The following is a 22828-nucleotide window of genomic DNA, read 5'->3' as shown; positions in this document are numbered from 1 at the left end:
CTATAGGTTCTTGTAGCTATCATTATGTAAAGGACACAGCCATGAAGATTCTGGATTAATAACTTTGGAATGTTTTGATTTAATTTTTTTTACTGACAACTTTGTCAATTCACTTTTTAGAATATGTGCACGGTGGAGGCTGAAATGGAAAATCTACTGGGGGAATTCTACATCAAAATGAAAGGTAGTTAATTCTTTGTCATGTTACGGTGCGTACACATCAGTTCATTTTTGTCTTGCATAAAAAAAAAGTTTCATCCAATATATGTTCTCCAATGTGTAGCAGCTCATTGTATGGAAGGGCTAACTGTAACTATATTCAAAGTTATTAGGTGTTTTTTGTATTCTGCAGTGACCTTTATCAAGGCTCTGAATATTTATTAGCATGTATGCATCACATCCAAGATTCCGTTTTTTCCTAAAATGTCAGGTGTTGGTGCACAAAAAAAATGTGCTAAGAGCCAGAGGCTTTCTAGACGCCAAGCGACATGCTCTCATGTGTCTGTAGCCTACGGCCTTTCAGGGACTGCCCCGAGAGCCACAACAGTTAGGGCATGCTGGTTGTAACCAGTCCTAGCAGCTGGAGAACCATCCGTTCTAGCACACTAAATAAAAGAACATCTAAAATTACGTGAGGTAATTCTGTTTTGCGCTATACATGCATATCTTTATTAAAGCGTTATCAAAGATGATCTGTACAGAGTCTTCCTGTTCATTACATGGGATAGTCTAAACATTTCCAGATACTTTTTTTCTGAGACACTATGGTGTATTTTTTTTTTTAACACCAGATTATGTGTAACCATACCATCACTTTCTAATTATTGTGTAGACGAATAAAATTGTTATTAAAATTATATTTACCGTATTCGATTGTGGTGTTTCTGTGCTAACGAGAATCACTGCTGCCACCCAGTGGTCACTTATAGTTCTGTAGCCCTGACCTTAGATTAATTTTTGTAGTCTGTCATTTCAGGACAGACTTTAACCCCTTTCCTACCATGGACGTACTATTCCGTCCATGTGACCTGGGACCTAAGTCCCAAGGACGGAATAGTATGTCTAGTGTGATCAGCGGCCGGGTGTCAGCTGACACCCGGCACAATGTGTCAGGGGCGGTCACGGACTGCCCCCGACATGTTAACCCCTTGCACACCGCGATCAAGTACTATCGCGGTGTAACGGGGGTTAAAGGGAAGCATCGGCAGGGAGGGGGCTCCCTCCGTGCTTCCCTGAGCCCCCCACAGCAGCGCAATGTGCAGCGCTGCTGCGGGGGGCTCCATCCCTGCAGGTCCCCGAATCAAAGATGGCGACGGGGACCTTCGGGGGCCTGCAGGGAGCGGACTTCCTCAGTGCCTGCAAAGCGCAGGCATGAGGAAGTCTGCGTCTATGCCTGTGACAGATCACTGATCTGTCACAGTGATCTGTGATGTGACAGATCAGCGATCTGTCACAGGACAATGATGTCCCCCCTGGGACAACCTAATAAAGTTAAAAAAAAAAAAAAAAAAAAAAGTGTAAAAATAATTTTAAAAAAATCGCTAATAAATTAAAAAAAAAAAAAAATATTCCCTAATAAATTCATTTTTTGGAAATAAAAACAATAAAAGTGCACATATTTGGTATCGCCACGTCCGTAACGACCCGCCCTATAAAACTGTCCCATTAGTTAACTCCTTTAGCAAACCCCTTAAAAAATAAAAATAAAAAACGAAGCAAAAAATAATGATTTATTATCATACTGCCGAACAAAAAGTGCAACAACGCACGATCAAAAAGACGCATATAAATATCCATGGTACCACTGAAAACGTCATCTTGTCCCGCAAAAAACGAGCCGCCACACAGCGTCATCAGCGAAAAAATAAAAAGGTTATAGCTCGCAGAATAAAGCGATGCAAAAATAATTATTTTTTATATAAAATTGTTTTCATTGCATAAAAGCGCTAAAACATAAAAAAGACATAAATGAGGTATCGCTGTAACTGTACTGACCTGAAGAATAAAACCGCTTTATCAATTTTACCGCACGCAGAACGGTGTAAGCGCACCCCCCAAAAGAAATTCATGAAACGCTGTTTTTGTTCATTCTGCGTCCCAAAAATCGGAATAAAAAGCGATCAAAAGATGTCACGTGCCCGAAAATGATACCAATAAAAACGTCAACTCGTCCCGCAAAAAATAAGACCTCATATGACTCTGTGGGTCAAAATATGGAAAAATTATAGCTCTCAATATGTGGTGATGCAAAAACTATTTTTACAATGAAAAGCGTCTTTTAGCGTGTGACTGCTGTCAAATATAAAAACCGCCATAAATAGTAAATCAAACCCCCAGTTATCACCCCCTTAGTTAGGGAAAAATAATAAAATTAAAAAAATGTATTTATTTCCATTTTCCCATTAGGGTTAGGGCTAGGGTTGGGGCTAGGGTTAGGGCTGAGATTAGGGTTAGAGGTGTGTTGGGGTTAGGGTTGGAGTTAGAATTGGGGGGTTTCCACTGTTTGGGCACATCAGGTGCTCTCCAAACGCAACATGGCCTCTGATCTCAATTCCAGCCAATTCTGCTTTGAAAAAGTCAAATGGTGCTCCTTCCCTTCCAAGCTCTGCCATGCGCCCAAACAGTGTTTTACCCCCACATATGGGGTATCAGCCTACTCAGGACAAATTGCAAAACAACTTTTGGGGTCCAATTTCTCCTGTTGCCCTTAGGAAAATAAAAAATTGGGGGCAAAAATATCATTTTTGTGGAAAAAAAATTATGATTTTTTTATTTTCACGCCCGAGCGTTATAAACTTCTGTGAAGCACTCGGGGGTTCAAAGTGCTCACCACACATCTAGATAAGTTCCTTAGGCGGCCAAGTTTCCAAAATGGGGTCACTTGTGGGGAGTTTGAATAGTTTAGGCACATCAGAGGCTCTCCAAGCGCACATGACACCCGCAGACCATTCCATCAAAGTCTGCATTCCAAAACGTCACTCCTTCCCTTCCGAGCCCCGACGTGTGCCCATACAGTAGTTTTCTCCCACATATGAGGTATCAGCGTACTCAGGACAAATTGGACAACAACTCTTGGGGTCCAATTTCTCCTGGTACCCTTGGGAAAATAAAAAAATTGGGGACTAAATGATCATGTTTGTGGAAAAAATACGATTTTTTTTATTTTCACGCCCGGGCATTATAAACTTCTGTGAAGCACTGGGGGGGGGTTCAAAGTGCTCACCACACATCTAGATAAGTTCCCTGGGGGGTCTAGTTTCCAAAATGGTGTCATTTGTGGGGGTTTTCCACTGTTTTGGTACATCAGGGGCTTTCCAAGCGCAACATGGTGTCCAATCTCAATTCCAGCCAAAAACGTCAAATGGCGCTGCTTCCTTTCCGAGCTGTGCCATGCGCCCAAATAGTCGTTTACACCCACATATGAGGTATCAGCGTACTCAGGACAAATTGCACAATAGCTTTTAGGGTCCTTTTACCCTTGGAAAATTAAGAATTGAGGGTGAAAAGATCATTTTTGTGGAAAAAATATGATTTTTTAATTGTACGGCTGTACGTTATAAACTTCTGTGAAGCCCTTGGGGGTTCAAAGTTCTCACCACACATAAGTTCCTTGGGGGGGTCTAGTTTCCAAAATGGGGTCACTTGTGGGGGGTTTCCACTGTTTAGGTACATCAGGGGCTCTCCAAACGTGACATGGCGTACGATCTGAATTCCAGCCAATTTTGCATTGAAAAAGTCAAATGGCGCTCCTTCCCTTCTGAGCTCTGTCATGCGCCCAAACAGTGGTTCCCCCCCACATATCAGGTATCAGCGTACTCAGGACAAACTGCACAATAACTTTTGCAGTCCAATTTCTCCTGTTACCCTTGGTAAAATAAAAAAAATTGAACCTGAAGTTTTTTGTTTTTTTTTAAATATTCAAAAAATTCCTGTGAAGCATCTGAAGGGTTAATAAACTTCTTGAATGTGGTTTTGAGCACCTTAAGGGGTGCAGTTTTGAGAATGGTGTCACTTTTGGGTATTTTCTATCATATAGACCCCTCAAAATGGCTTCAAATGTGATGTGGTCCGTAAAAATAAAATGGCGTTGCAAAAATGAGAAATTGCTGGTCAAATTTTAACTTTTATAACTTCCTAACAAAAAAAAGTAAATATGTGGGAAATGTTACTTATTAAGATTTTTGTGTGCCGTATCTCTGTGATTTAAGAGCATAAAAATTCAAAGTTGGAAAATTGCGAAATTTTCAAAATTTTCGCCAAATTTCTGTTTTTTTCACAAAAAAACACAAGTTATTTGATTTTGAAATTTTACCACTAGCATGAAGTACAATATGTCACAAGAAAACAATGTCAGAATCACCGAGATCCATGGAAGCGTTTCAGAGTTATTAGCTCATAAACGGACAGTGGTCAGAATTGTAAAAATTGGCCTGGGAGTTAACGTGCAACCACCCTTGGTAGCAGGGCTGTGGAGTCGGAGTTAGTTTTGGTTGGAGTCGGAGTCGGTAGAAATGTACCGACTCCGACTCCAGCTTTAAAAAAAAATGTATTAATATTTCATAATTGAACTTTCATTTGAATTTTATAAATGTTACTCAAATATATATGTTCTATCAAACTATGAACAACAGTGATAAGCAGTTCTGCTGGAGATAGAGACATTTCTTACTTCTTGTGTGTCACTGTTCTCCACTGCCCTTATCTAATCTTATACTTGGTTAACCTCATGCTGCCCCAACCCCCCTACTTACAATGTATGAAACTGAAAGTGAAAATGTGTTGCAAATTCTTAGTAGTAAAGCTCCTCCTCTAGACTAGATCATACTAGGTGTGCGTCTTCCAAGCATCTCACAGCTGCCTGCTACTCAGAAGAGGAAGACTTAAAGAAGTATTATCCTTTCAACAAACTTTGCATCAGTTAACTGTGAGTACATGAGGAATAATAACAGTATTACTGACCACTATATCAGTTGTACGACCTGTCAATAATTTTGTACAATTGTTTTTAGGAAAAACAATTGTCATTTGGATTGTGAATGCAGAATTAAAAACCTGAGAATGTCAAAGAAGCATCACATTAAATCAGCTGTATTTGAACATTTCACCATCACTCAAGATAGAAAACATTATGTCTGTCAGTGTATGACAAATGATCCAGACGAAAACAAATGCTGTGAAGCCAAGATGAGTGCATATTCAGGCAAAGATAAAAATGCTCCTACCAGAGTTTCTAATCTAAAGAGACATTTACAGCGCTTTCATCCAGAAGTACTGAAAGCAGTGGATGAGAAAGACTGCATCCAAACCAATGAACCAGTGCCCAGCTCTTCCAGCCAAACAAAGGAGCAGAGAACTTTGCAGCCATCAGTTGCAAGATATTTTGTCAGTGACAAAGTTACTGTGACAATGACAGTAGATACATTTAAAAAACAGATCATAGAGCTTGTTGTAAAGGATAGTGTGCCTATTTCATTATTTTCACAACCAGCTTTTATGTGTCTGAATGGGGAAATGGCCCACAAGCTTGGTGTTTCTCTGAAGAGAGAGAGTATTAGAAAATTAGTAATCGAAGAAGCTTTTAAACAAAAGGAAGAACTTAAAAAAAACTCTCAAGGGACGCTTTCTGTTTCTTAAAATGGATGCCTGCACACGTCACAGAGTGAACTATTTTGCCATCAATGTCCGATTTGTTTGTGACAAAAATGAAATAGTTACCAAGACATTGGCAGTAAAAGACACCAAAACTCATCACACCAGTGAGTTTCTCCAGGTCTTGGTGGAAAAGGTTCTGCAAGACTATGAACTTAAAAAAGAGCAAGTTCTTTCTGTCGTAACTGACAATACTTCAAATATGATAAGTACTATTAAGCTAATGAATGAGAGTAATGATGGTGACCAGCAGCTAGAAGAACATTCTGGGTCCACAGACACAGAAATGTTTGAAATAGAGGAACACAGTATTGTAACTGAGGAGCAAACTGAAGTTGCTTCAGATGAACAGCAACATGATAGTTTAGATGATCTTGTTGAAACTGTGTCAATATGTTCTTTCATTCATCACATGCGCTGTGTTGTGCATACGCTACAGCTGGCTATAAGACAGTCTGCAAGAAGGACATGCTGCTGCACTGATTGGCAAGGTGAGAAAATTTGCTACTGTTGCCAGAACCCCTAAAGTTGACTCAATTTTGAAGAGACGTGCTGGAAAAGGGGCAATTATTGATCAAGCCACACGATGGGGCAGTACTTACTTAATGATTCAGCGCTTGGTTGAACTGAAAACCTTTCTTGTAGACATGGCTAACCCTCAACTGACGCTAAATGAAAGTCAGTGGAATCAGGTGACTGAGCTGGAAAAATTGCTAGAGCATCCATTTACAGTGACTAAAAAATTACAAGCAGAGGACTTAACTCCAGGTATTTTCTTAAAGGAGTGGAAGAACCTGATGTTTCGCCTGTCCCAAAGAGGAGGGTTAATTGCAAGTGGCATTGCTACATCAATGAAACGGAGAGAGGAGCTACTATTACAAAATAACATTCTTTTGGCAGCTGTTTATGTAGACCCAATGCATCGGATTCTTCTAGATGATCAACAGCTAAGTAAAGGAAAAGAAGCTCTGTTTGAAATAGCAGTAAGGATGAAAGGGTTGCAGAACAGTCAGGAGGAACAAGAAGAATTTGGTCGTCCTGCCACATCTTCACCCTCATCATCAACTGATGAAGAATTTAATTTCGAAAAATATATGGATCACAAGGACCGTGCAAAGCGTTCCCGCATAGAAGAAGAGTCATCCCCATCAAGGAACACAGCCAGTACATTTCAGCAGAATTTTTCATGTGCACTAAAAGAAATTGAGAAATTTGACCGTTCATCAAAAATAACAGTGCAACAAGCGATTCCTCTGTATCCTGACATTGTCAGAGATGTTGCCCGAGTGGTTACTGCTTTGCCACCAACACAAGTTAGTGTAGAGAGGTTGTTCTCTGCTCTCAAAATAATTAGATCAGATTTGAGGGCATCCATGAAGGAGGATCTGACAGAGGCAATACTTTTTCTGAGGACAAATTTATAGATTTCTTCTTATTAACTGCATAAAAGTGTTTATTGCATATTTACTTACAGTTTAGAAAAGTTTATAAAAGTTATTTGCTATATTCTAATTGTATTCTAATAAATGTAGTTTTTGCTCTAAGTGGTCTGATTACTTATATGATGGTGAGAAACTGAATAAGCACGATGTTTAATATTTTACAACAGTAAATTTGTTGTTATGAATTGGCCATTTATGAAGGAGTCGGAGCCGGAGTCGCAACTGTGGCTTACCAACTCCACAGCCCTGCTTGGTAGTGAAATGGTTAAAGAAGTTGTCCACTACTTGGACAATTTCTTGTCATACCCCACGCTTGGCCCCGATAAAGTAAAAAAAACTTATACTCACCTCTTCGTACTGGTACAGTTCCAGCTGTGTCGGCGCTCGCTCTCTCTAGGGCCCCCGTGCTGTTGTGACATCGGACCCGGGCGCCCAATCAGCGCTGGCTTTACTGTCCACGCCTCCTGTCGAATTGAGCAGGAAGAGGAAGTTCGAGATCAACTGCAGCCCGGACTTCTCTTTATGTTCGATTTGTCCGAAGGTGGAGACAATGACACTGGCGCAACAACCGCACCAGAGTCCCTGAACAGCACCAGCAAGGGAGGTGAATATAGGTCTTTTATTTTCTCGAGGCCAAACATTTAGCTCAAGAAGGTGTTGTCCAAGTAGTGGACAACACCTTTTAATGTGGACTAAAACTCTAGAACTTAATATAGGCTAATGACTTTTCTGTATAAGTTATTAAACTAAAATATATATTTTTTTGTTTTTATAGGCCTAGCTGGTTTTGCACGCCTGTGTCCTGGAGACCAGTATGAGGTTTGTGAATTAGTTACTTTTTCAGTAGATAAAATGTTTTGTACATGGGAAGAAGACCCTTGCAAGTCTAGAGATGGATGTCAATAATTGCTTATCTAGGCTTTTGCTGTACACTTTTTTTATTTATTTATTTATTTTACTCATTTAATATAGCGCCATTAATTCCACAGCACTTTACAGACATAATCACTGTCCCCGATGGGGTTCACAATCTAAATTCCCTATCAATATGTCTTTGGAATGTGGGAGGAAACATCAAATGTTCTCAACATATTGTGAATGCTTCCATTGTGGCCTCTTGGCGCCTGATCTTTGCACATTTCCTTCAGCCATGATCTGGTTAAGCAGTATTCCAAAGTATATATATTTTTTCTTTTTTAACCTTTTCTTTTTTGAAATATCTAGAGAGAAACACAGACGACAATTATAGCTATTAGCTGACAAAAGGTTTAGCCTCGATTAGAGAAAAAAAAACTGTATTCTCATGTTTTTGTATTTTGACAACCAAAAGCAGGTGAAAAAAAACATACTGTACATAGATGTACAAACATGCACATGGCACCACTTTTGGACATGAGAAAGATACCACATTTACCCTTGTAGTTAATGGGTGAGCAGAGCACTTTGTGTAAAAGGATCTGCAGACCGAAGTATAAGAAATCATCTGCGTTTCATACATGAGACAATTTTGTTTCTAATTTTCATCCATGTGAAATCCATTTCATAGAATCATAGAATGGTAGAGTTGGAGGGGACCTCCCGGGTCATCTGGTCCAATCCCCTGCTCAAAGCAGGATTCACTAAATCATCCTAGACAGATGTCTGTCCAGCCTCTGTTTGAAGACTTCCATTGAAGGAGAACTCGCCACCTCTCGTGGCAGCCTCTTCCACTCCTTGATCACCCTAATTGTCAAATAGTTTTTTTTCTAATATCTAATCTATGTCTACTCCCATTCAGTTTCATCCCATTGATTCTAGCCTTTCCTTGTGCAAATGAGAATAAAGATGATCCTTCTACAATGTGACTGTTCTCGAGATATTTGTAGACAGCTATTAAGTCCCCTCTCAGTCTTCTGTTTTGCAAGCTAAACATTCCCAAATCCTGTAACTGTTCCTCATAGGACATGGTTTGCAGACCGGTCACCATTCTGGTCACTCTTCTCTGAATTTGCTCTAGTTTGTTGATGTCTTTTCTTTATCGCCTTATTGGGGGACACAGAATACCATGGGTGTATGCTGCTGCTGCTAGGAGGCTGACACTATGCAAAACAAGAAAATTAGCTCCTCCCCGGCAGTATACACCCACCGACAGGCACCAAGCACCTCAGTTTGTGCTTAGTGTCTGTAGGAGGCGGACCGGGATCTCCCCAGATCCGCATTTAATCCTTTTCTTTTCAGGTTTTAGCTGTGTTTTTTTAATGATTTCCCCTTTCTTTTCCAGATACAGCTTCAGGAAACGGGATGTGAGTTCATCCTGCTTTTACTATTAATGCGGCTGAGCGAGCAATGTGGTATTGCCCACATCGCAACTCTCAGGACCGCAGGCAGGACCTTCCCCTATCACCCTCGGGTGCTATGGGCTTATAACGGTAGCCGGTCCTAGCCAAGTACCCTCCTCACCCCTCTCCCGGGACAGGGCTGAGAGGAAGACGGCGGCCGCCAGCGGTGACGTTTCCCCTACCATGAGCCGTCTTCTGCACCATACGTACATAGTGCGGGTACTGAGGATCGTTTCTCCCAGCGGCCTGCTGGCTATCGTGGGCCCCTGCGGTCATCCTCCTCAAGGACGTCAGGTAAGCGGATCCAGATGTCCCCTCCAGCCCCGCTCTCAAATATGGACCCTAGCCGACCCATCAGCCCTGCAGCGTTACAGCCAGTACTGCGCTGTATTAAAATACAGCCCTGCACCACGCTATCAGGATCAGTACCCTTCTCCCTTTTTTTGAATTTCCCGCCAGTTTTCCTTCTCCAAGCGCTGTTAGACGCTCTTCTCATCGGGGGATTCAGCGGTGGCCTCCACAGGCAGCATCCTACCCGGTGGCTGCCCTGTCCCTGTGATTTTCCTATCCCTTGGCCTCCCGGTCTCTGTGGGTCCTGTCCCTGTGGTTTCTTTGCTCCGGGCGCGCCGTCGCTCATGAGGGCAGAGGGAGCACTTCACTTTCGTTTAAAAAAAAAAAAAAAAAGTTAAGGAAGCTTCTCCCCTCTCCCTGCGCGCGCTTTCTTCGCGCACTTTTACAGCATATCACAGGGCTGCTTTCACTTCAGCCCTGTCAGTGGGACATTCACCGCGCCCCCTCCTCGGTCCTCTTCCAATCAGGGCTTGGCGAATAAGCCCCGCCCTCCGCTAGCATCTCTTCCTGCCTCTCTCTTCACAAGATTTCTTCCTGGGGGACACAATGCTGGTTTTTCTGCATCTGAACCTCGGTAAGCTCGGCGCTGCTTCAGCTGACGCTAGAATTAGCTCCCCTCCGCAGTTCCGCATCAGGCAGTGTTTCTACCCCTTTGACATATGCCCAATCCTGCAGGGGCTCTCTGCTCTAGGACCCACCGCTATTCACTACGCCTGCGCGCGCTATAAAAAGAAGTGGGTATCAGGTCAGTCGTCTCCCTTCTGTCCGTCCTGCAGCCCTTCCTCCATGTCTGCCCCTCAGGAGCACTCCGAGCCCCGGGTTGAGAACACCTCACCCCCTGAGTGGGCCGTGGCGATGTCTCAGTCGGTCTCTGATCTCACGAAAGTGTCTCAATCTCTGGTCCAGGTCTTAGAGCGGTTACCCCAGCTATCTGCAGCCACCTGTGCGCCGACCGCCTCTCACGGTGAGTCGCCAGCACCGGACCGCGACCCTCAGACGGACAAGCCGGGTAGGGGCTCTAGAAAGCGGGTCCTGTCTGGCTCTTCTTCCAGTTCGCAGGGTCCCTCCGCTTCTCCCAGGCTACGCTCTTTGTCTCCATCCTCAACAGACGATCCTAGGTCAGACGATGATTCCCAATCTGGATCTGACTCAGAAGCGGACAACATAGCTAGAACTCTGGATATGGTAGATAGTCTCATATCGGCTATATTCCAAACTCTAAAGATAAAGGAGGATAAGGCACCCCCTCAGGAATGCCCTGTTTCCTTTAAGATAGCGAGGCTTCCATCCCGAACCTTTCCTAATCACAAAGAGTTCGACACTTCCTTAGCCAATCACTGGCAACATCCTGAGAAACGTTTTTCAGGCCGCAAGTACTCAGATGTACTATATCCCTTCGATGCAGATCTAGTCACGAAATGAACCAAAGCTCCCGAGGTAGATCCACCAGTTTCTCGGATTTCCTCTAAGACTGTTCTTTCCCTTCCGGACGGAGCTTCTCTTAAAGATCCAACAGACAGGCAAATAGAGTTGTTGGCTAAGTCAATTTTTGAGGCATCCGACGCTTCCCTCTGTCCTATCTTCGCCTCCGCTTGGGTGGCGAAGGTCATTTCGGCTTGGGCAAAGATTCTGCGCAAACGCATTTCAGCAGCAGCTCCTCAGGACGAGCTGGCGGATTTAGCAGACCAATTTAGTCATGCGGGCAAATACCTTTTGGCTGCCTCCTTGGACGCGGCTGGGTGCGTAGCAAGAGCTAACAGCAACATAGTAGCCATACGCCGCATTCTTTGGTTGAAGTCGTGGAATGCGAATCTCGGATGCCACTGGTGGAAAGAGCATTTCCCTTCCCCAGTCCCGCCCTAAGAGGTTCTTTAACAGGAAGGCTTCTCGGCCATTTAGGTCCTTTCGCCCCTCCTCTCCTGCAGAAGGTTCATCCCAGCAGTACCGGCATCCTGCTTCCAGAGACCGGAGAAAGCCTTCTTATAAGCCAGCTCCCCGCTGGAGATCCAGAGGTCAGCCCTCCAGGTCCTCAGGCTCCCGATCCGACAGATTTTCATCTAAGTGACGGGTCACCCCCACCTGGAAATCTTTCCAGGGTGGGAGGCAGACTTTCCTCTTTCAAAGACGCATGATTATCCATTATCGACGACGCTTGGGTCAGGGAAATCATCACATCCGGATACAAAATCGAGTTTTCTTCTCCCCCAGTCGCTTCTTTCTGTCTCGATCCCCAAGACAGCGATCACAGATTCCAGGGTTCCTTCAGGCCGTCTCCTCCCTCCTTTCCGCAGGGGTCATCGTTCCCGTTCCTGCAAACAAAGGGTTTTTAGGGTTGTACTCGAATCTCTTCGTAGTCCCGAAAAAGGACGGCTCTCTTCGTCTAATTTTGGACCTCAAGTTGCTCAATCGCTACGTGAAGATCCGGAGAGTTTCTCTGCTCTGTGGACATACAGGATGGCTACCTCCACATCCCCATTTCTCTGCGGCATCAGAGATACCTCCGCTTTGCGATTCAGGACAATCACTATCAGTTCACGGCCCTCCCCTTTGGACTAGCCTCCGCTCCCCGTGTCTTTACGAAGGTGATGGCAACAGTCAGGGCCATCCTTCGATCCAGAGGGATTCTTATCATTCCTTACCTGGACGATCTCCTGATCAAGGGTTCGTCCCGCCAAGACTGTCTTCACAGTCTTCAGATAACCTTGGATACCCTCAGCCGCCTCAGATGGATAGTCAACGAGGAGAAGTCCATCCTGCGCCCTACCCAACGTCTGACTTTTTTGGGCATGGAGTTCGACACGAATCTAGCCCGTGTGTTTCTACCGAGGGACAAGTTTTCAACCCTTTCCAAAGGGATCCAGTCCCTACAACGCTCGAGGATCAAGTCCCTTCGGTCCTGCATGAGGGTCCTGGGGAAGATGATAGCTTCTATGGAAGCAGTGCCCTTCGCACAATTCCACTCTCGCCCTCTCCAACTGTTCCTCCTGTCAGTCTGGGACAAGACCTCGTTTTCTCTGGACCGCCCCATTCTTCTTCCGCTCAGAATCAGACAATCGCTGACTTGGTGGGCATTGCCGGCGTCAGTTCTCCGCGGAAGGTCTTTTCTTCCACCTCGGTGGCAGGTCATCACCACCGATGCCAGTCTCCTAGGATGGGGGGAGGTTTACCATCAGAAAACGGCCCAAGGGCGCTGGAACGCCTAGGAGACTCTTCTGCCCATCAACCTTCTGGAGATCAGGGCAATCCTCCTTGCTCTCCTTCGTTGGCAGCATCTCCTCGTAGGCAAACCAGTCCGCATTCAGTCAGACAACGCCACGGCTGTAGCATACAAAAACCACCAGGGCGGTACTCACAGCAGGCAGGTAATGTCAGAAGTGGCAAGGATACTGCGCTGGGCAGAGCGTCACGTTCCGGCGATCTCCGCTGTTCACATTCCAGGGGTGGAGAATTGGGCAGCCGACTTCTTGAGTCGCCAAGGTCTAGCGTCAGGCGAATGGTCCCTTCATCCCACAGTCTTCAGTCAGATATGCCAGCGTTGGGGCACCCCGGACGTCGATCTCACGGCATCTCGGATGTACAACAAAGTTCCTCACTTTGTAGCCAGGTCCAGGGATCCTCTAGCCGTCGGTTGCGACGCCCTAGTAATTCCGTGGTCCCAGTTCCAGCTGCCTTACCTGTTTCCTCCCCTTGCCCTCATTCCAAGAGTGGTCAAAAAGATATAGTCAGAGGGCATCCCAGTCATCCTAGTGGCTCCAGACTGGCCGAGACGCCCTTGGTACGCGGAGTTGGTGAACATGCTCGTGGACGTCCCCTGGAGGCTTCCAGACCGTCCAGATCTCTCGCTAGGCCCTCTTTACCACCAGAATTCTCAGTCTCTTGAGTGTAACGGCATGGCCGTTGAGGCCGCAATTCTGAAGGATTCAGGGTTTTCCAGCCGGGTCATTCAGACCATGATCAAGGCTCGGGAGCCAGCTTCCTCCCGCATTTACCATAGGTACTGGAAGGCCTTTTTCCGTTGGAGCGATGATAACGATGTTCTTCCACTGTCATTCTCCATTCCATCCATTCTTCGTTTCCTCCAATCTGGTTTGGATACGGGCCTATCCCTCAGTACTCTCAAAGGCCAGGTGTCTGCCGTAGCAATCCTCTTCCAGAAGGATCTAGCTTCCTTACCGCAAGTGAAGACTTTTCTCCAAGGAGTCGCCCATGTGGCTCCTCCTCATCATTCTCCGATAGATCCATGGGATCTCAATCTTGTTCTTGGCGCCCTCCAGAAGGCGCCGTTCGAACCAATCCAGGACATCCCTCTGTCTTTTCTTTCATGGCAGGTGTCTTTTCTAATCGCCATTACTTCCATCAGGAGAGTTTCTGAGCTGGCGGCCTTATCCTGTCGTTCTCCGTACCTTATCCTCCACCAAGATAAGGTTGTTCTCAGGCCAGTTCCTTCCTTCCTTCCAAAAGTGGTATCTCCCTTTCACATTAACGAAGATATCGTCCTTCCATCGTTTTGTCCTGCGCTTGCTCATCCTCTGGAAAAGTCGCTCCACAAACTGGATGTAGTGAGAGCCTTGCGTGTTTACCTTGCCAGGACCGCTTCTTTTCGCCAATCTGATTCCCTGCTTCTCATTTCTGAGGGTCGCCGGAAAGGTCTTCCGGCCTCCAAATCCACAATTGCTCGCTGGATTCGGTCTACCATCCTGGAAGCCTATCGACTTCAAGAGAAACGGCCCCCTCCGGGAGTGAAAGCCCACTCCACCCGAGCTGTTTGGGCTTCTTGGGCTATGCGACACCAGGCTTCGGCCTCACAACTTTGCAGGGCCGCGACCTGGTCGTCTTTGCACACCTTTGCGAGGTTCTACAGGGTTCATACCCAGGCCTCGTCTGATGCAGCTCTTGGTAGGAAGGTTCTGCAGGCGGCGGTCGCGCAGCGGCCGACCTAAGCCCTTCCTTCTGTCGTTCCTTTTATTGCTGTTCCCACCCTCGGGACTGCTTTGGAACGTCCCATGGTATTCTGTGTCGCCCAATAAGGCGATAAAGAAAGAGGGATTTTGGGTTCTTACCGTAAAATCTCTTTCTTGGAGCCTTCATTGGGGGACACAGCACCCTCCCTGTTTAAGTTGTACCGTGCTGGGTCTTCGAGTCCCTTGTTGGGTTGGTACATATGTTCATGGTTTTTGGTTGCTTCTCCTACTGCTTTTTTACCAACTGAGGTGCTTGGTGCCTGTCGGTGGGTGTATAGTGCCGGGGAGGAGCTAATTTTCTTGTTTTGCATAGTGTCAGCCTCCTAGCAGCAGCAGCATACACCCATGGTATTCTGTGTCCCCCAATGAAGGCTCCAAGAAAGAGATTTTACGGTAAGAACCCAAAATCCCTCTTTTTAACCCCTTTCCGACCACTGACGGGATAGTACGTCAGTGGTCTGTGTCCCCTGCTTTGAGGTGGGATCCGGCGGTGAGCCCACCTCAAAGCCGCGCCATGTGGCCGCAATGGGCGTGGACGGAATCGTGATCCGCCCGCGCCTATTAACTAGCTAAATCCCGCTGTCACTGATAGCTGACATTTAACTAGCGCTTCCGGCGCACGGCCGGAAATGAGCGCATCGCCGACCCAGTCACGTGATTGGGGGTCAGCGACGCGTTGCCGTGACAACCATAGGTCTCAGAGACCTCTATGGTTGTTGCTAGCAGATTGCTACGAGCGCCACCCTGTGGTCGGCGCTCATAGCAATGCTGTATTTCTGCTACATATAGGCGGTCTAAGCATCGCCTATATGTAGCAGAGCCGATCAAGTATGGCATGCTTCTAGCCTCCAATGGAGGCAGTTGAAGCATGTCAAAAGTAAAAAAAAAAAAAAAAAATGTTTAAAAATTAAAAAAATTAAAAAAAGCATAAAAAGTTTAAATCACCCCCGCAATCAAAATAAAATAATTAAAAAAAACAAACGTACGCATATTTTGTTATCGCCGCGTTCAGAATCACCCGGTCTATCAATAAAAAAAAAGGATTAACTCGATCGCTAAATGGAGTAGCGAAAAAAAAGTCAAAATGCCAGAATTACCTTTTTTTTTTGGTCGCCGCAACATTGCATTAAAATGCAATAATGGGTGATCAAAAGAACGTGTCTGCACAAAGGTGGTATCATTAAAAACGTCAACCCGGCACGCAAAAAATAAACCCTCACCCGACTCCTGATCACGAAAAATGGAGACGCTACAGGTCTCGGAAAATTGCGCTTTTTTTTTTTTTTATAGAAAACTTTGGAATTTTTTTTCACCACTTAGATAAGAGAACCTAGACATGTTTGGTGTCTATGAACGGTCATTAAGGGGTTAAAATGTCCCCAGAACTGGACACAGTATTCCAGATGAGGTCTGACCAAAGAGGAGTAGAGGGGGATAATGACTTCACGTGATCTAGAGTGTATGTTTCTGTTAATACATCCCAGAATTGCATTTTCTGCTGCATCACACTGTTGACATTTTTATACAACGAAGTTAAAAAATGTACATGATCAAATAGTTTCCTAGATTTATACTAAAACTTTATGAACAACGCTATTGAATAACATGGTTCAGTGTCCTTTTCAAGTTTTTTTTTCTTTTTTCAACTAAAAGAATCAGACTGCATGCAATCCTGCTCATCGTTATTGGCACCCCCTCAGCTTTTTCATAGTCTGTACAATATCTTCAGAAATAAATGGAAATGTACCAAAGTTATATCCTCAGGATTTTTTAATTAGTGATCCAAAGTAATACAATAAAACATTGTTTTTCAACTTACATTTTCCAATTTCAATGAAGAAACAGCATGGGCAGCAGTAAAGGCACCCCTAATTAATACTTGGTTGCACATCCAGTGTCATTGCCAAACGTTTCTTGTAGTCATCTATAAGCTTCTTGCACTTCTCAGCTGGTACTTTATTCCCCTCTTCCTTTGCAGTTTTTTCAAGCTCTTGAATGTTTTCAGGGTTCTTTTTCCCAATGGCAGATTTCAGCTTACCTCAAAGATTTTCAATGAGACTGAGCTCAGGACTCATTGTTGGCCATTTTAACAGTCCATTTTTTTTCATTTTCAACCATTCCTGTGTATTTTTGGATATGTGCTTTGAGTCATTGTCTTGCTGGAGGATCCATGATCTTCAACTCAAAACAAATTTTCTTACACTGGTTTAGGATATTTTGCTTTAAAATCTCTTGATAATTCTCTGACTTCATGATTCCTGTGATACAGTCAATGCCTCCAGTACCAGACCCAGCAAAGCAACTCCACAGTTTTATGGAACCTTCACCATGCTTAACTGTTGGTAGGGTGTTTTTTTTTTTTCCTTTATAAACTTCATTTTGCCATCTGTAAGCAAACTGTTGCTTTGCATTGCCAAAAAGCTCTCTCTTTGTTTCATCTGTCCACAGCACATTTTCCCAGAAGGCTTGAGGTTTGTCAAGGTACTCTTTTTGGCAAAGATCAGTCGTTCCTTTTTATGTCTTTTCTTCAGCAATGGGTCCTTCCTTGGCCTTCGTCCATAAATCTCTGCTTGGTTTAGTATGCGGTGTATGGTACTTGTTGAAATCATGACCACAGATTGTTCCAGGTTGGCCTTCAGGTTTTCAGATGTTTGACGGGGTGTTTTTTTTCCACCATTTGCAACAACCTTCGAAGACATCTTGTCAATTTTCGTCTTTTCCCCCACATCCACTGAGGTTCTTGACTGCTCCATGTTTGGCAAACTTCTTAATAACATTGCACACCGTTGAAATTGGAATACCAAGGTCTTTGGGGATAGCCTTATACCCTTTGGAAGTCTTGTGTTTGCTAATAATAGCAGTTCATAGAATTATAGAATGTTAGAGTTGGAAGAGACCTCTAGGGTCATCGTGTCCAACCCCCTGCTCAATGAAGGATTCACTAAATCATTTCAGACAGATGTCTGTCCATTGATCACCCTCACTGTCAAAAAGTTTTTTATAATATCTAATCTTTATCTTCTCCCTTTCAGTTTCATTCTATTGCTTCTCTTGTTTTCATGTGCACATGAGAATAATGATGATCCCTCTACACTGTAACATCCCTTCAGATATTTGTAGACTTCTATTAAGTCTTCTCTTGGCCTTTTTTTTTTTTTTTTTTTTTTTTTGCAAGCTAAACATTCCAAGATTCTTTAACTGTTCCTCGTAGGACATACTTTGCAGTCCGCTCACCATCCTGGTAGCTCTTCTCTGAACTTGCTCCAGTTTTTCAATGTCTTTTTTAAAATCTGCTGCCCAGAACTGAACACAGTATTCCAGTTGAGGCCTGACCAAGGATGAGTAGAGGGGGGATAATTACGTCACATGATCTAGACTCTATGCTTCTTTTAACACTTCCTAGAACGGTGTTGTCTTTTTTGCTGCTGCATCACACTGTTAACTCGTGTTCAACCTGTCATCTATTAGTAATACCGAAGTGTTTTTCACACGTGCTGTTGCTTGGTTCTATTCCTCCCATTCTATAGATGTAATTTTCGTTTTTCTTGCCCAGATGTAGAATCTTGCATTTCTCCCTGTTTAATACCATTCTATTAGTCGCTGCCCATTGTTCAAGCTTATCTATATCCTTCAGAATTTTTTCTCTGTCTTCTCTAGTGTTAGCTATCCCTCCTAACTTTGCATTGTCTGCAAACTTGATTACCTTACCTTCAGTTCCCTTTTCTAGATCATTCATAAAAATGTTTAACAGTGGGGCCAGGACAGAGCCTTGTGGTACCCCACTTGAAACACTTTCCTATTGGATGTGCAACCATTTATTACCACTCTTTGAGTAAGATCACTGAGCCAGTTATAAATCCACCTAACCGTAGCCTTGTCAATCCCATAATTGGTCATTTTTTCAATAAGGATAGTATGAGATTTTTTTTATCAAATGCTTTGCTGAAGTCGAGATGCTACCGCATTTCCCTGATCCACCAAGTCGGTGATTCCATCATAGAAGGAAATTAGATTAGTCTGGCATAACTTATTTGCTGCAAACGCATGCTGGCTCTGGTTAATTACTGCATTCTTATCCAGGTACTTACATACACGCTGTTAAATAATTTGTTCAAATATCTTTCCTGGTATAGAAGTATGGGTCACAGGCCTGTAGTTTTCTGGCTCCGTCTTCTTTCCTATTTTGAAGATGGGGACAACAATCTTCTGGGACTTCTCCTGTTTTTCAGGATTTTTCAAAGATTCTGGCTAGTGGTTCTGCAATTTCCTCTAACTTTTTCAGCACCCTAGGATGTAATTCATCTGGACCATAAAAGTTAAATTAATTTAAATTAGCCAAGTCTTCCCTCGCAATCTCTGTTTATGGATAGAGTGGATTCTTTTATTCCCTCGATGGCACCGTGATGATCAGTTGATGTTGCATTTGTTTTCTTAGAAAACATAGATGCAAAATAGAAATTTTAAAAGTGCGGCCTTCTCAACATAATTTTTGACCACTTAACTCGTTTCATTGTGTAAAAGTCCTATAGTGTCTTTGATTTTTCTTTTGCTTTTGACATACCCCCAAAATCTTTTTTTGCTGTTTTTGGTCTCCCTTGCAAATCTTACTTTATTACTGGCTTTAGCTCTTCAAACTCTTGCTTTGCATTCACTGCAAACAGCATTTTATTCTTTTTTAGATATGCCCCCTCTTTCCATTTGATATACATTTATTTTTTTCTTTTTAACATGCGATTAAGCTCTGTGTTTATCCACTGTGATCTCTTTAAAACCTTCCAGTTCTTCCTTCTTTTTAGGATTGTTACCGATTGTGTGGTAAAAATTTCATTTAGCAAAATCTCCCATCCTTCTTGGACATTTCTGTCCTTTAGAACATTCAGCCATTGGACCTTTCCTACCCTCTTTGAGTCCATTAAAATCTGCCTTTCTTAGTCCTCTCTGGTCTTCCTCCTCTTATAATCCAAAATTCGAGGATAGCATGATCGCTGCCTCCTAAATTCCCAGCCACCTTTACTTCCTCAACCATTTCCTCCCTGATGTCCTCGGACAGCTACTTTGTCTTCACCATTATGACAAGGGAACAGGCCCTACCATGTGGCTTTTTGAAATACTAAAGTCATCATGCATTAGTTAATTCATGTCAAATGGGCACCGACTATCACTGGTGATTCTCATTTGTGATTTTACCACAAGCAAGTCAAAACATGTCTCCATACTAATTTAGAGTAAAGACTGCTAATACCAGTGTCACAGCAATCTGTAGGTTTTCTATTTTTCCCTCCCATTGTTTTTTGTCATAAATTGTCTATCATTTTCTCTTTTTTTTTTTTGTATTTAACATAAGTGCTCTATACAAAAATAACTTTCACTTGATTATTTTTTTTCAGGAGATATTCCACATTATATTCTTACACTTCATGGGTGCCAATAACTATGAGCAGGACTGTGTCGATTTATACGCTCGTCTGGATTAGGCCTATAGGAGCCCTCATTTCTAATGATTATTCTAGGAATGGTAGATGCTCATTAGATATCTGAAATCCGCACTCACCAAAAGCAGTGGAAGGATGTCATTACTTGTAGATTCATTTTATTAGCTATCCTCCAGTTAAATATCTCACAACTCTGTATGCCTATATAAAAGAAAATAGCAATAAGTAGCTGTTCGTGATCATAAACGCTGTGTTCATTGCAGCTTCTAGCAGTTTCCAGTAGAGGGTGACACCTGCTTAAAATACATCTGGGAAAGGAAGGACTGTGTGTGTTGGGAGTCTCATCTGTATATTATCCATGGTCAGACAATGTACTTCGGTACAGCATAGAAATATTTAGCTATTAAAGACATCGTTGTATCCCATTGATTAATTCTCTATTTAATCTAGTTCTGGAAAAACCCTTGATGTGGGGAGATTGCATCAGACTTTTCTGACCCTTGAAACAGACTTCCATATGTTCAAAACAGCTTTATCTAAATGTTGTTTCTTGCTCCATTTGCTGTAAACATATCTACAATATTTACATGACATTCTACTAATAGATTATGATTTAACACCAACCAAATGCCATATATGAAAAACAAGTTTTGATTCTTAATTTTCAGATATTTATGCGGTACGGAAGACAGAGATGGAAACTAAAAGGCAAAATTGAAGTTAATGGCAAGCAGAGTTGGGACAGCGATGAAATGTTTTTTGTTCCTCTAATTCACAGTTTAATATCGATTAAGGTACAACTCTATTGTTCCCAGTGTTACATACAGACAGTACAGTGATAGATGTAAGTTATATACATGGAATTCTGTGACAAACAGCTTTTGTTGTGGAAATTAAAGACCACCTTTCACACCGCTCTGTACATTTCAAGCTGATGGCTTACAGTATGTTCTTTATTTCCTAAGGTGACCGAACTTAAAGGGATTGCAACTCATATCCTAGTTGGAAGTGTTACTTGTGAAACAAAGGACCTTTTTGCAGCTCATCCTCAAGCTGTTGCTGTGGACATAAACGACCTTGGTACTATCAAACTTAACCTTGAAGTAACTTGGTGGTAAGTACCACTGATTTAATAGATTTTATACTGCTCTCCAAAATGTCCCTAACTTCATATCTTCCCTGTTCAAAATCGGTCCGTGCTCCTAGATACAGCGGGAATCAAGCTTTATTCATACTTCAGATTATATAGTCTAGTTTTAAAAGGAATCTGCAGGATTTCATCATCAAAACTGCTTGCTTAAAATCCTACAAACACATGGGAGTACAAGCCATGTATAAAAATACCAATCTTTATTAAATCATCGTAACACATACTCGTATTAAAACATTAAAAAGAAGCGTATCAGATATAGACAAAGCACACACAGGACCTGTAAACTTAAATATCAATAGTCACTTGAACAATAATAGTAATCTTTGCATTCGTATGCGGGAAGGAATTGCATATACACCACAAAGATGCAGGGTGGATCAAAAACAGTACTACCAAGCAAAAATACTTATGATAAATGCACCAAATAATATACCACAATGAGGCAAAGAGGATCCAAACTTATGAGGATAAGTATCCCAGAGGCAGATGTCTTCTAAAAGTAGATGACATGTAGGCTAAAAAATGGTATAATAGAAAAAATGTCAGACAAATCACATAGAACGCCCTGTAAGAAGATCCAAAATGGAGAATGTTCTTGGACTAAACTACATATGAACCAAGAAGACCATGATTAAATTCCTATAATAAGCAATTTGCCCTTGACGAGCGTTTTGCGTACAGCTTCCTCAGAGGGGTGATGTTAGAGTGTACGGGGAGTTATAGTAAAACTCACCCATAGCGGTTGTATGGGTGCACACATCCCCTGCATCTGTGAATAGGAAGGCACAAACCGACGTTCCTTCCGCCCGCTCTCACCAGACTTGTCATGGTGCGGGCATGGAAAAGCAAAGCCAGAGGACATGTCACCATGGAAACCCAATCCAGAGCAAGCAGGGGCAAGCGCACTCAGCTGGATAGTGGAAGGTAAGTATAAGTTAAAAAGAATGGATTTTGGGCACATGATTCAAAGTCAAAGTTTGGCTGTAAAAAAAAAAAAAATTCTGCGTGTGAACATAGCCTAAGCCTGCAGAACTTGCTGAATGTAGTTAATGTGTTAAAACCTAAGTTCACACGTATTATTACCACGAGATTGCTGTAATGTGATAATTCCATTTTTTATGTTGCAGTCCATTCGATACAGAGGATCTGACCCCATCAACAGGCAATCTAAACAAAGCTGCTGCTCTCCAGAGAAGAGTCTCCATATACAGCCAGGGCACTCCAGAGACGCCCACATTTAAAGACCATTCCTTCTTTGTAAGTAATTTCCTCTTACTACAGGTTATATCCTCTCACTACCTAATGCTTCTAATTATTGTTTGTGAAATTTGTGTCCTTTTTTAGAAGCCTTTAAGAATCCATTTCTCAGCATCTTGGATAATACTCTGCATGTAATCGGCTTGTATTTTGCCTTTGGTGAATAATAAGACCTAGAATGGTGCATAGTTCATCCTACTTTACCCCTCAAAGTTCATGCGTTACTAAAATATCGCAAACCTTTCAGCACCTTGGTAACTTGTTT

General features: G+C 43.0%; 1 protein-coding gene across 2 annotated transcripts in view; it reads left to right on the top strand.

Moving 5' to 3' along the window:
- Window positions 1–22828, top strand: part of RIPOR2 (RHO family interacting cell polarization regulator 2) — a 274424-nt gene that overhangs the window by 144642 nt on the left and 106954 nt on the right. For both annotated transcript variants that reach the window (XM_073566141.1, XM_073566140.1), the window contains exons 8-12: window positions 121–184; window positions 7867–7910; window positions 20822–20947; window positions 21119–21267; window positions 22434–22563. In XM_073566141.1, the coding sequence (XP_073422242.1) occupies window positions 121–184; window positions 7867–7910; window positions 20822–20947; window positions 21119–21267; window positions 22434–22563 (513 nt within the window). The remainder of the gene's footprint in view (window positions 1–120; window positions 185–7866; window positions 7911–20821; window positions 20948–21118; window positions 21268–22433; window positions 22564–22828) is intronic.

This window comes from Dendrobates tinctorius, unplaced genomic scaffold (assembly GCF_039654945.1).
Source record: "Dendrobates tinctorius isolate UK_male_01 unplaced genomic scaffold, ASM3965494v1 ptg000004l, whole genome shotgun sequence".
Taxonomy (NCBI): Eukaryota; Metazoa; Chordata; class Amphibia; order Anura; family Dendrobatidae; genus Dendrobates; species Dendrobates tinctorius.
The sequence above is the reverse complement of the archived record's forward strand: the minus strand, read 5'-3'. Positions and strand labels throughout refer to the sequence as shown.